General features: G+C 40.9%; 1 protein-coding gene across 1 annotated transcript in view; it reads left to right on the top strand.

Annotated features, from left to right (window-relative positions):
• WDR70 (WD repeat domain 70) overlaps positions 1-14,884 on the top strand; it is a 278,538-nt gene that overhangs the window by 245,828 nt on the left and 17,826 nt on the right. The window contains exons 14-16 of the mRNA XM_027520068.1: positions 10,776-10,876; positions 12,501-12,580; positions 14,349-14,465. Coding sequence (XP_027375869.1) covers positions 10,776-10,876; positions 12,501-12,580; positions 14,349-14,465 — 298 coding nt within the window. The remainder of the gene's footprint in view (positions 1-10,775; positions 10,877-12,500; positions 12,581-14,348; positions 14,466-14,884) is intronic.

Raw genomic sequence — 14,884 nt, 5'->3', positions numbered from 1 at the left:
TGATGGAAAGCACTGTATGAAATACAGTGTTTAAATAGTGTTTAAATAATTAAATAGTACAAATTGCAGCAGATGTGCCTAGGAGGAATTGTCTAACATCACCGCACATTTGCAGGGACATTCATATTATAGGAAATAAATTAATCTCTTTGGTCCTAGTGCAAGTCCCCTCTCCTATGCTGGTGATAAGTTCCCTTCATGTAACTGCCACAGGCAAAGCTGCTGGCTTTTGCTTCATTAGCTGGGGCATCAGGCATGTTGTGACTTTGCTTTGTGCTTAGTTACTCAGTTGTGTCCAAGTCTTTGTGACACCCTGGACTGTAGCCTGCCAGGCTCTTCTGTCCATGGGGATTCTCCAGGCAAGAATACTGGAGTAGGTTGCAATGCCTTCCTCCAGGAGATCTTCCCAATCCAGGGATCAAACCAGGTCTCCCACATTGCAGGTAGATTCTTTACCATCTGAGCCACCAGGGAAGCCCATGAATACTGGAGTGGGTGGCCTATCCCCTCTCCATAGGATCTTCCTGACCCAGGAATCAAACCAGGGTCTCCTGCATTGCAGGCAGATTCTTTTCACTTAGTGTCTCAATATTGTTGTCCAGAGCCCATCTTCTTGCCTACCTGAGAACTACGACTCAGCTCTCTTAAATGAAAATTAGACTTTTAACAGAAGATTTTACAACCTCCCTGAAGAGTTCATTTCTGTTTATAAAAACTCTTATTACCATCAGCTCTTTTTTTCCCCTTTACTTTTAGCCTACATTCTCATGCTTAGAGCCCACATCCTTTACTCTGGTCCTTAAGGAATTGGAGAACAGCTGGTCAACATCCTGTGTTTCCTTGAAGATTATAAAGTTACTGTTCTGTCTTCTCTTGTCTAAGTGAACCAAACTCAGTTGATATTGTTATTTTAACATTTTCTTGTGAGTTGTATTTTCTCAACACTTCTGTTTTACCTTTGATACGCTTTTCTCAACCATTTCTAGATTCTCCAGTGAGCAAATTGGAGTACAGGGGCTCCTTGGTGCCATGTGATCAGGCAGAACATTATATTCCAAAGGGTTAGAACAGTGGCACATAGTAGGTGTTTGGTGAACATGTATTTGTTAATTTTGCTTTACCTTTTATTATATTTTATTTTAGTATATTCTTATTGGGACTTACTATCATAGCCTATTCCATGCCAGCTTCTCTTCCTTTTGTTTTTTGTTAATAGTTTTTTCTAATTAATTTGAAATTTTAGAACATAAATATGTTTTCTTTTAGATTCAATGAAAGAAGTACAGATTTTGTCTGCTTCTTTAAAACTTGAGATGATCCTTTTTCAGACTTACTAAAAATAGCTATGTTTTGAGTTCAGTAGAGGAAGCACATTTACTGTGGATGCTTAAAATACTGGTAATCTAAAACTCTAATGAATATTTGTTTTAGTTGTTATACTGTTAATGAGTATGATCTGTTTCCTGGGTCTATTTTGTAGAACACACTCTGCTTTGAAGTAAAAATTATTTGTTGGAATTTGTCACTGTATTTTATCAAAAGTCCAGTCATTATTCTTCCTTAGAAGAGAAGACAAATTCTGATATGCTTATCACCTCATTTCTGTTCTTATTTCCAGTCTCTTTTCAAAGAACAGTTAATAAATTTAACCAATAGACTCTTAGTTCAGGAGCAGTTATTTAGATTTTCTATTCAACATTCTCTTCTTTGAAATAATGTTTACTGTAGGAATCCAGTTTCAAAGCCTATAGTGAGTTGTCTTTTCCTATAGTTATCTATTTGACAATGATCTCATTTCAGTTCAGTTCAGTTGCTCAGTCGTGTCCGACTCTTTGTGACCCCGTGGACTATAGCATGCCAGGCTACCCTGTCCAACACCAACTCCTGGAGCTTGCTCAAACTCTAGTCCATCGAGTCGGTGATGCCATCCAACCATCTCATCCTCTGTCATCCCCTTCTCCTCCTGCCTTTCATCTTTACCAGCATCAGGGTCTTTTCTAAGGAGTCAGTTCTTCGCATCAGGTGGCCAAAGTACTGGAGCTTCAACTTCAGCATCAGTCCTTCAATGAATACTCAGGACTGATTTCCTTTAAGATTGATGGGTCTGATCTCATGAAGAGCCTATCAGATCCTCCTTCAGGCTTCATAAATCACTGAAGAATGAGGCGTCAAAGAAGGTCTTGTTCAGTTTAATAGTTTATTCATTTTCTAGTGTCATTCAACTCTGCAACATATTGTATTAAAAGGCATCTTCTACTTACTTGGTGTCAGTAGTCTCAAGGAAATGTTTGTGTACTGTTTTACTTCTATTTATAATCCTTCAAAATAAGAGAAGTATTCGGTATTTCCCTTTTGATTAATTAGAAACTTTTTATTTTCCATCTCTACACAAGAGTTTGGTGTTTTATATAATTGGCATTTAAGCAGATCTATATACTTCCTTGTATAGATGGGATTGCCATAAATGACAAACCCGGATGAAGACTCACCTAATAGATAACACAACCCTGAAGGAGAAACATACTGGACTCCATAAAATGTCAAAAAAAGAGAGAGGTTGATTTTGTAGATAGGTCAATTTTGTCAATGTTCAAAACGACACACTATTCTTTATAAAATGTATAAACATATAATCCAGTAACGACAGTGCTCTGTTGTCCAACTCCAGCACCACACCACACCCCACTGAGAGAAGACCAAGGAGAGGACTTTGTGTCTTGTAGGATTTTCTATGGCAGACTTCCCTCTCCCAATCAGAATTTGATGAGTGCTCTTTGGTAACAAGTTTTCCAGCTGTTCTATCAGAATTCTGGCCAGACTTTCACAATTTATATTAGTGTGGGAAACAAAGAGTTCTATAATTAACTCAGAGTCCCAGGATAGTGTTTTCCCCTTTTCTGGAGTGCTAGATCATCTTGTATGATGAGGGTTTTGAGACCCCCCCCACCACCACCAAAGGGCTCAATAAAAGAGTATACTGTGTAACACTTATTTACCTATACTATATTAAAACAAATAGTGCTTTACATATCCTGTATAGTTAGTTCATCTCTGAAGACTCAGGTTCTCCTACAGGTTTTTGGTTTTACATGCTTGATGATTTCTAAGATCTGATCATATATATCTTCTGTCTAGTAGTTAGGGACTTAAAGCTTTATCCATTTGTGCTTTGTTTATTTACATAAAGAAAAGATTTATCCTTATTATCTTTATGCCCATCTCAAACTATTGACACATGAAGAAGGGTAGAGTGGTCTGGGTCTGTGTAGATTAGATCGAGAGAGATGGCCTTAGGCAGTGCTTCCCAAGCTTTTTCACAGCCTGGTGCTCATAACAGAGGATACTGTGTGATATTACAGACAGACCCACTCTTTGCTGGTGCTGACTTGCCTGAAGCTGTAGTGCTCTAGGCCCCTCACAACCGCCCAGGACTCCATATCTTGGCACACTTGATCCGTCCTGTGCCCACCAGTAGGGAGTTCTGTGAGAATTTTGGGAATGCGCCTGCAGTAAGTGCTGCTTCTAGGTGGGTGTTTGCCTTGACCCACCGCTGGTGTCACTCACCCTGGGGACTCTAACTTCCCTCCACCTATTTGTTTCCTGCTCCCAGACTGTCATTAATCAAAATAATTATCAGATTTCTTCAGTTATTATTTGTGCTTTTTTTTTTTTCCTGCCTTTGTAAGTTCTTCTCAAATAGCAGACTGGAGCAAACTGACATTTAGTGTTTTGAATTAGATGAAGAAGATTGTATTTAATTTTCTTACCCAAGAGACCTTCCATTTTCTCTGAGAACTTTTTCTCGTGATGAAATTCTTTAGGCGAATTTATTATCAGCTACAGATGTGATTCATTTTGTGCCAAGGACAATTACCAGGTTCCAGATTTTTACTGCTCTAACAGTTACCTTAATTTTAGAGCAGAGTCTGTAAATAAACTGACTTTAATAAATGCATTTTCCATGAGTTTTATAGGACTTAATTTGATAATTAGATGCCAGTTTTCAAAAAGTTTTCACCAGGGCTTCCCTGGTGGCTCAGATGGTAAAGAATCTCCCTGCAATGCAGGCAACCCGGGTTTGATCCCTGGGAAGATCCCCTGGAGAAGGAAATGGCAACCCACTCCAGTATTCTTGCCTAGAGAATTCCATGGACAGAGGAGGCTGGCTGCAGTCCATGGGGTCACAAAGAGTCAGACACAACTGAGCTACTGACATTTTCACTTTCTTTTCAAAAAGCATAATCTGTGCATCTGTGCCAGATATTTATGGCAGGTGTAGAGCAACGCTTTTCCTTGTTTGCTTGTTTTCAACAACCCCTACATTTATAAAAGTGCCACAACATTTTGTCTTTTCACCATTGGGCTTCTGTCTGGTTTATCAGAGAGAGAATTGTTTGGGGCAGGGAAGAAGGGAGATTAAGAAGATTTCCAGCAAAGAGTGACAATTGCTACCTGCCTGGCCCTCTGATGGAACTTCCTTAGAGTTGGATTAATGTGGAGGGGAAAAAATGGATAGGCACATGCTCACTTAGAAGAGCAGAGAAAATGTCTTTAATCATTTTTGTTCGAGGGGTGTCTCCGTGAAGATCAGGTGGGTGTTGAGGAGTCTTATTTATTGTAGACAAAGGTTTACTCAGCAGGTTTGCTTCCTGAACTTGAAAGGAGTGGAACTAAGCCCTATGGCCCAAGCATACTGCAGAATAATCCAAGTTTGGGAAAAGCAAGGCTTTGGGAGGACAAGACAAATAACCTGGAAGAGTTTAAAGCTTTCCTGCCTGACGCTTCTACCTACCTGGTTCAGTATTTTAATGTGGAAAGCAATTTTCCTTTCTCTGAAATGAAGCTTGGGTTTGTGCAAATCCAAAGAAAATGTTTTCACCAGTACCTTTGCATTTTCATCTGCCTTCCTTTTCTTCATTGTGGACTCACATCTCCATCTGTGTTCTTAAACTTGGGCATCAGCATATACATGGCCTTTCAGATGTATTGGGCAGTCCTGGGCAGTCCTGAGGGTGTGCACGGCCATGAGACTGCCTCTACACACATGTGCAAAACTGTGTGACAGTCTCCTTCACAGAAATGTGTGAGGCTCTTACCTTTGAAAATTTTGGAAAATACTTCTCCCAAGGAATCTCTGAGTTAGCTTATCCATTCTTGTACTATATGACAAAAACCAAACATGAAAAAACCAGATGGAGTTTCTTTTACAGTGTGGGGCAGCAGCTGGGAAGGATCAGGAAAGGGTGTTTCATCATAATCATGTTTAAGATATAAAATTAGGAAGGGTGCTGGGCTTCTTTTAGCATGTGAAGTCAAATGAGGGCGGTGTTTGGATATGTGCATTACTGACGCCTGAGATGTTCTGCAGGCATCGATTTCTTTTATAGTAACATTTGTGAACTGGGCAGTAGCTGGCTTTTTCTTTTATGATTTTAGTGATATCATCTGCTTTTTAGTATAAACTTGCTAGGACTTCTTCTGGGTTAGGTAGGTTTGGAGATGATTTAAAGTCTGCAGTGACTGTTCATTCCCATCTTCTGAAACAGAGCTTTGCATAATTAGGAGGTATAAAGGAATGACCATGGGAGTCGGGAAAACCTCCCTGAGCATCCCAGCTCCTCTGTGTACAAGTTTTCTGTGACCTTGAGAATGTTACCCCTCCTCTTGCAAGCCTCAATTTCTTCTTCTTGTGAAATCAAGGTGAGCTCATTAGTTTTGTAGTGTTGTGAGGAGTCAGCTACTTTTATAACATAAAGTTACAGATAACCCAATAGTTCCTTTCCTCCCATGTCCTAAAATACAAATTCATTTCTCTCATTGATTTCTTCCTCTTCTCCTTGTTTGCTTCCATCACATCAAGTAAACCAAAAAACCACAGCAATAAATTATTTGGGGTTTTTATGGCTTTCTTACTTTTGCAGAGGGGTAATTCCAAAGTTCCTGTTTTGGAATCTTGACACTGCTTTTTGTACACAGTGTTTTCTTCTTCTCTGCTCCACCCCCTCTCTTTTCTTTGGTCTCTGCAGAGAAGAAAGCTCTCTGTGTTGAGCACTTTAAAGTCTGGTTACTGCCTTGTCATCTTGCTTACGGTCTCTAGCACCAGTTACTGTCTCTCTCTGGCTGCTGCTAGAGCTGAGTACTTTGGGGGCAGACTGTGGTTCCTCTGCACTGCCAAATTATCTAAAATGACAGTAGCTTTTGGTTCAAAAAGCTAAACTTAATTTTATGGTGACATGGAGTTCAGTTTAAGCAGCTCGGGGAAGCCAGTGGTGTTTCCACAATGCTTTAGTAAGATGAAGTGGATCAGTGTAAGAATAAAATCCTTTATCAATTTAATAAAGCAAATCATTATATTTGAAATGTGCAGACTAACTTCAGAATCTAGTTCTTGGCAGTTCAGTGCTTTCTCTTTGCTCCGTGTAGATCTCCTGTCATGATGGTTCCCTCTGGTCCTTTAATTCAGATGTGTTCTCTGCCCTCCCTTCGCTGTCTCACTCAGTAAATCTGTCCATCTGAATGTGGCAAGCCCCCAGCCGCAGAAGTACCTCTTCAAGAACAGAGGATGGAGGCTGACTTTGTGGATGGTGGATGAAGTGAATGCACTCTTTTTAAGTAGCTGTAGCTCATTTGTCTTGTGATAGCTCCTTGGGCTTCTAGCAGGCACGTGTCCCATTGTTGTTATGTAAAACCCAGTATGTGTGTGTTTGACAAGTTAGCAGCGGGGAGCTCTGCTTGCTCCCCATCCTCGCTGCTGCTGCCGCCACCGCCGTCTCAGCAATTGTTTGGTTTGGCAGATGGCCAGCTCTCTCTGCTATAAGATGCATTTCCTTGACAGGACAAAGTGTGGAGCCGCATTAGCTGCAAAGTTTATGAAGGTTAGCTAAACACACACAATAAATATTAATAAACAAAAAAAAAGCCCACCCACCTTTGACTTTGAATTCTGTTTCTTCATTCCATGTTTTGGAATCCGGGTAGTGTTTGATTAATAACCAGTCTTAGGGTAATTGAGCCTTAAGTATCTTTTGCCTAACTCAGACTGCTCCCAGCGCCCTCATCGGATGCTTGGTGACTCGCCACCGCAGTGGATGGTGCTCCGGAATGACTGTTTAGTTCCAGGGGGCTCACTTGCCTTCTCCTTCCTTCCGTGTAAAAAGGAGGGTAAACGAGCTTCTCCATGAGAGCTTGTGCTGCCCAGTCACGTGTGTGTGAGGGCGTAGGAGGGAAAGACTGTGAGCGGGAATAGAGGTGCAGTGCCCTGACCTTGGACTCCCTGGAAAGCAGTCAGACGTTGGTCTGTTGGCCCGGCCATTGCCTCTCTCTAACATTTAAACCCTCAGCGTAGACGGAGAGGGTAACAGTAACCTGCTGCCCCTGGAAACTGCCTGTTTGGCTGGTGTCTTGGAATTTATCAGGCCTACGTTGTGGATCTTTTCCAATTCTGTACCCTGCTCGCTTGACAACATATTTGAGAACCAGTAATCTTAGACTGCTTAGCCAGACCTCTAGAGAACCAAGGAAGGGAAATAACTTTAGTACTATGTCCTTAAAATTGTCCTGGTTCCAATTGTGGGCAGCTGAGATTTCTGAAGACCCTTGAGAGCTCCTCTCAGTGTCTTCCCTTGCCCCTCTGGCTCTTGTTCATCCTTCTTTTCTGGCCCACATTGGGAGGGAACTAACCCTCTGTGTTTGTATGATACTTGAGTGTAATAAAAATCTGGAGGAATCAAATTATTTCTCATAGGCAGTAATGATTTTAACTTGAAAATTGTCTGTCTCCAACCCCACCTAGCAAAGCAATCTATTGAGGCTGGATGAGTTGTAACTTTTAATTTGTTCCTGCAGCAAATATTTATTAAGTATCAGACACTAATCTAGGCACTTGAGATCCTTGGCCACACAAAACAGACCAAGAGCAGCCTGTGTAGAACATTTATTCTAGTAGGGGAGGCAGACAGTAAGCGTGTGTGTGTGTGCATGCTTAGTCTCTTCAGTGTGTCTGACCCTGTGCGACCCCAGGGACCATAGCCTGCCAGGCTCCTCTTCTCTGTGGGGTTCCCCAGGCAAGAGTGCTGGAGTGGGTTGCTGTGCCCTCCTTCAGTGGATCTTCCCGACCAAGGGATCGAACCCATATCTCTTGGGTCTCCTGCATTGACAGGTTCTTTACACTAGTGCCACCTGGGAAGCCCAGACAATAAGCATAATTAACAGTACGTTATTTATTATGTTAGAAGCATGATTAACAGTAAGTTGTATATTATGTTAAAAGGTGACACATGCTATGAAAGCAAGGAAAATAAGGGGAGTTGTGTGGTGCAGTTTCAAATAGGGTGGTCTGAATAGTGATGACAGTTAAGCCAGGACTTGAAGGAGATGAGTATTGGCTTGGATGAGCTTATTCTAGCTTTGATGTGAAGTTGTTTGTGACTCTTTTCAAGTTTCCACATACCTGACCTTCATCGTCTAGAGATTTCCAGTGGTCTAGGCATGGTTCTCACATTAGTCTCAGTGACGGGGCACCTTGTAGTCAGGCTGTGCTTTGCAGACCATGAACTATTGATAAGCTTAATTCCATCTTACCAACAAGGCAGTTTTGTTAGGAGAAAAGTGTGACTTTTTCTACACATGCATGTAAAGTAAGTCTCATGAGCACACGCACAAAGGTGACAGTAACCTCACCCCCTAGTTGGTAAACTTTGATTTACTGCTTTCACATTTTACTGAAAAATATGATTTACTATTTTCAAGTTTTTCTATTAATATTCACTCACCATTGTATATGTTTTATCATCTTTTAGCACTTGCTAGTAGGCATTGAGTAGCAGATACTATAGGTTTAAAAAAAATCGTGGGACGAAAACTTAAAATTGTACAAACCTGCCTGTTTAACTTAATTTTCCCCCTGATGATAGGATAAACACAGCCACTTGGTTTGATTTTCTCAACCCTGTTCAGCAGTGCTGGAACCACTATTCTGGAATATTGTCAGACGTGAATTAGAAGTTCTGCAGACACTTTTACATATCTTCCATTTCTTCCTTAGTTTCTCAGGAATCTCAGAGTGGGCTTTGTAGCCATTTAACTACGTGCATTTTTTTTTTTTAACCAGTCAAGAGGAACCCAGAATTTCTATCAAAAGGGATTGCATCAGACAATCCCCTGGTATTTTGAGCATATAGTTGATCTCTGTTTTATTTTTTTAAATCAAATCAAACTTAATAACATGATAAATATAATTAACATTGCTGTATGTCATGTGACAGCTGTTAAGACAGTGTATCTTAAGAGTTCTCATCACAAGACAATAATTTTTTTTCTATTTGTTTAATTTTATATCTATATGAGATGAATGTTCAGTAAACTTATTGTCATAATCATTTCATGATATAAGTCAGATCATTATACCTTAAACTTACACAGTGCTATATGTCAATTATATCTCAATAAAACTGGAAGAAAAAAAATAAAAACCACACATGTCAACAAAAAAATAAAATAAAAGTCTAGAGGGATGATATGGGGAGGGAGGTGGGAGGGAGGTTCAGGATTGGGAACACATGTACACCCGTGGCAGATTCATGTTGATGTATGGCAAAACCAATATGATATTGTAAAATAATTAGCCTCTAATTAAAATAAATAAATTTAAATTAAAAAGCAAAAAAAAAAAAAAGGGATTGCAAAAATTACCAGATATTCTATCTTAACAAAAGAACTAGATGGTTGGGGAGAAGTAGCCCCCCCCCCAAAAAAAAATTCAGCCCAAGGTAGATTTAGAAGACAGAAATTCCATGATTTACATTTTAATATTAGAACGTAAGATGGCAATATCTAATTGTACCCTTTCCTATTAGTCCTTGTACGTTGCTTGGCACATGAGAGATTCCTAATAATCACTGAATTAATGTTTCCACTCATTTCTTGTTCTATCAGAGTGAGAGTGACATCTGCAGAACCCAACATATGGTATTTCTGCCTACCAACCTTAGCCTCCTTCCCCCACCTTAATTCTATCCCTGCCATCTCTTCCACCTCTGCCCTCTTATTTCAGCAAAAATTAAAAACAGGTTGTAGTTCTCACTGGGAACTTGCAGTTCTTTCTGACCCCAAAACAGCACTTATTTTCCTCACCAGTAATGATTCACAGGATCATAGCTTCTTCCAGTGAACCTTCTCCTAACCTGCTTTTTGTTCAGGTTAACATCACATCTTTATATTCCATATCTCTGTTTTACTTCTGCTATTGTCCTGCTGGTTAATCTCACAGATAGGGAGATATTATTCATAGTTCACAAATGTGTGTTGTTCCTGAGAAAGCTTTATGAGATTTGGATCTCTGTTAAACTAAAAATAGTAACCACCTGGCCTCAATATGCTGTCCAGAGGGGCATACTGTGTGCATAAAAGCATGAATCGCTGAGATCTAAATCTGCTTCATTGGTAAAATGAACCAAGTTATGTGGGTTCAGCATTCCAAGATGCCAGCCTCACATGACAGCAGAGCTGGGAAGGCCCAGCTTCGTGGTTTTGATGCTATCAGAACAGGAGAGGAGACAAGGCAGGAAGGGGGTATTTTTTATATTTTTATAGAGTGTCACAGAGATAATATGTGATAGAACAGAACTCAGTGGTTTGGAAGAAAATGCCCTAAAAGCTACAAGTCATCATCAGGGTGACATTCAGTTTAGTAAACTAGCCATCCAAGTACCAGCAGAGTTTTCTTTCCCTTTTATTTGTGCCCCATTTAGATGATTCCCATGTCTTTTCCTTTTTAGAGTGTTGTCCGCTGCCTGTGGCACCCAAAGCTGAACCAGATCATGGTGGGGACTGGAAACGGGTTGGCTAAAGTCTACTATGACCCCAACAAGAGTCAGAGGTATTTCATAAGTGTTGCCTGTTTGAGATGGATGACAACAACTGGGGGGAGGGCTTTTTTTTCACCCCTGCTTTTATTTATTTCCTTCTTTGATGGGGATCCACCCTTTTAGAAAATGCAGCTGGCCCAGAGCAAAGCCTCAAACTCCTCATATTGTGCTTTAAAGAGGATTTAGATAGCTCCTTGATCCATACAGAATTCAAAGTGAAAGTTTCCTGGGGATTTGCAGTTCTTTAGCTGAAATGTTGAGTGCAAAGACGGGGGGAAGGCCTGCCCACTCTGCATACCACCCTGGACAGTGGCATTAGTAGTGATGCATGTAAGGGATTAACAGAGCAGGGAACGAACCACTCACAGGAAATGGAACCGGCTTGTCTGTTTTGTTCCCTTTCTGTTTGGGCTTTTCTCAGGTACCATTTGGATGTTTGGTGGAGTTGTTCTCTGCCAGCAGAGGACAGCACAGACAGTTTCCCCTTCTACCCCACATCTGCCCAATTGTCAAATTTAAGCATACCAGTGTGTTTCAAGGACCTAAAAAACTCACTGGAGGCTCAGTCAGTCCCTCAGTTATTTCTCTTTTCCTCGGGCACAAAGGTAAACGTGTCACCGTCCAAAAGAGATGCTCTGTTTCTCTCTATTAAGATACAGTAAGTGATTAGCTGTTTCTTTAGAATATCTATTACAAAATTCCACATGCTAAATTTACTGGGGTCCCCCATAAACCTGTTGTGAGGTCCCACAGTCTTCTGGGGGGAAAGGAAGCCTGTCCTCTATTAGTGAATATTTATTGACTATAGTTTGGCTCGGAATAGAAGCAGACAGTCCTATTTCCTTCAGAATTTTCTGAAATTGGAATCTTTGCCCTATAAAATAAAATTATATATTGTGGTCTTTAAGAACAAATAGGATTTTTTTGTTATTTAATAAAGAAATTTAAAATACTAATGTAAGTAGGATGAAAGGAAGGGGGCCATTTTACTTGAGAAAATGATGAGCCCCATTTGATAGCACCCTTTAGAAGGCACTATCTTTGGACTCTTTTTAAAAATTTACTTATTTGTATTTGTCTCTCCTGAAAGGGATACTCATTATTGCTAAGGAGAGTGAAACATTCTAAGCACACTTTTGGTTAATCCCACACATTCTTGGGCTGTAGCCCCTTGGCAGTCCTGCCAAGCTGACTTGGATCCAGACACTTGTACTCTTGTATTTGAGATGTGGACAAATGCCACTTGGGCTGTAGACCACCCAGGTTGCTTTCATCTGAGCCATAAACTAAAATTTGAACCCTGTGACCTTTAGGGTGAAAAGGTTGATTAATGTTAATATCTCTTTAAGATCTTAATTTTAGGTTATTTCTATAGATTTTTAAACTAGCCTTTTGTTTTCCGGTTACCTTTCTAACCCTCTCACACAGTAGTAACCACTGATGCACAGACTTGCCTTCCCATATGTTTAATCTGTTATCACCAAGGGCTCCATCTGTGGCCAGTCCTTAGAAAGCCAAGGACTTGGTGAGTTGGTGTGTACAGAGTGTGTTCCTGAAAAGTGTCTAATGCTTTTGACATCGACTTTCTGTTTCTAAGACCAAATAAAGGAAATAATTTGCTTTAACTCCTCTCAGGGGAGCGAAATTATGTGTAGTTAAAACCCAGCGGAAGGCGAAGCAAGCAGAGACTCTAACCCAGGACTACATCATCACCCGTAAGTTGTTAGCATGGTCTCTCTGTCATGCATCTGTCTTCTGTTCTAGTGTGCTGTTGATCTCATGGCTTTAGAGACAGAAAAAGCCCTCCAAGTTCAGGCATATATTAAAAAATACCCTATTCATGTGTTTAGGATGGGAGTCATGTAATCGCAAACTCCTTCATCTTCTGTGACTCATCCCAGAGACAGGGTTACTTCATGTAACTTTCAACCCCAAAAGGAAGAGCCTAAATTCTGTGACCCTGTGACAGATTGATCCAGAGACCTTCAGATATAAAATGAACTACCTGAGGTACAATCAGAAATCTTATCAGGACAGAGCAGCGTCTCAGCTTTGTCACACAACTTTGTTAATCTGATAGATTTTCGTTTCCCAGAGTCACAGTCTCAGACCTGCCAAGGGTAGCGGCTAGAAAGATCTCAGATGCAGTAGCAATTGCCATTAGCAGGTGTCCTGTGGACTTGCTCGGTGGCTCAGTCTCAAGCCCAGGGGGCGCTGCACTGCTGGGTTTTCTCCCTGGGGGTGGGTCTTATATAAAACCAAGTCCCTTGGAGTTGGTGATGAGTAAAAAGATCCCATGGCATTTTTTTGCAAGAGTAGAAGTGTTAAAGTCAGTGTCAGAAGCAGACTAGCTCATGTAATTACACGTGGCCTACTTAAATTCCTGCAGTCGTTTGAAGTGAAAAGCTATTTTTCCCTCTCCTAAAAATACTATTGTGTCATGTTGCCCAGCAGAGTGATGGGTGGCTGTGTTTCTCAGCTCCCCTAACTCAAGGCAGGCATGTTACTGGTGAGTGACATGGTCCTGGCCCAGCTGGCGGTGTGCATTAAGGATGGCAGGCACTAGAAGTGGTTTTCAGGTGTTACAGCCATTTCTGTCATTCACATCATAAATTTCCTTTAAACCCTTATTATCCTTTTAATTCTCTCCCACTTTTCTCTTTTAAAGAAGTTTTAATTTTCACCTAAACATTCAAAGACATTATTCTGGTACTTTTTGTGGTCATAAATAGATACTTAATTCTTTCCCCAGTAGTCTTCCCCCTCTCCACCAGAATATGACAGTTTCCCTTATAAATTTGTATTTTCTTTTATATTCTGAAACTTAATTCTGACATTGAGTGAACAACCAAGAGCAATTGGACAGATGTTACTCTCTGATTTTTATTCTTTTGTTGACCACATTGAAAAAGGAATAAGTCCCTGTTAAGTCACCACATCAGGAGATTCAGTCACCTCTGTGCCTCTATCCCAGTTTCTGTGGGATAAGTTTCCCTCCCTTCTGGTTGCTCAGTGTTGTCAACCATTCCTGAGAGGTTCACACATTTCAGAAATGTGTGAAGTGATTCCAGTGTTTATGAGGCCTCTGAGGACACCGAGGCTGACAGCTAGCTGTTGGCATTATTCACATTTGGGTCCTGTAAGAAAAAAAGTAAGCGGCAGTCCCATTAAGTGTTTCTTGTCAAAACCACAGAAGTTAAGTTTAACTGCTGCCCACAGTCTGGTTCATGGGGAGCCTCATCAGTGTTTCCGTGACGGTATTTGACAGTATTTCCTGAGCGCCATTAGTTGCCAGGAGAGGTGAACAACGTGTCTGGTCTCAAACGAAATTGGCTAATTGGTTGCAGTAAGACTGTCTTTTATTATTAGATGAAGGCCGTCATTATGACTTCCATTTCATCTACATTTAGTCATGCTCTAGCTATGTTTTTGGATGGAAGGGTTATTATCATAATGAAATTTTTCAACTGTGACTTCTCCTAGCTCATGCCTTGCCTATGTTCCGCGAACCTCGCCAACGGAGTACAAGGAAACAGCTGGAGAAGGACAGACTGGATCCCCTGAAGTCTCACAAACCCGAGCCTCCTGTCGCAGGCCCAGGTGACTGATCTAGCTAGTGACCTGCAGAGGGGGTCATTGAGGGCCAGGGTAGGGTAATCAGGACAGAACTTGGAAGATCTTTTGGGCCTGGATACCCGTCTTCAGAGATTTTTACTAAATAGGATTTTTCAAACACCTTCTTCAAGCCTCAGAACTTTTTGCTTAAAGAACTGATGCAGAAGCCCAGTGCATAAAACTGATGGAAATGGAGCTGCTGTGCTGAAGCAGAGAGGAAGCCCAGAGCCATTTCTTCTTGGTCTCCAAGTCCTTTAGGGGACCTCACTGGAGCTCTGGGGCTCCTTGGAACTCAGTGTTTAAATCACTGCTCACCATACTGGCTTAAAATTCAACATTGAATACTTTGGCCGAAATTTAGGCTGGATTAGAGTTCACAAAAGTCAGAAAGGGGCCATCATTTA

This window comes from Bos indicus x Bos taurus, chromosome 20 (genome assembly GCF_003369695.1).
Source record: "Bos indicus x Bos taurus breed Angus x Brahman F1 hybrid chromosome 20, Bos_hybrid_MaternalHap_v2.0, whole genome shotgun sequence".
NCBI lineage: Eukaryota > Metazoa > Chordata > Mammalia > Artiodactyla > Bovidae > Bos > Bos indicus x Bos taurus.
Note: the sequence above shows the minus strand (reverse complement) of the source record. Positions and strands in the feature narration are given on the sequence as shown.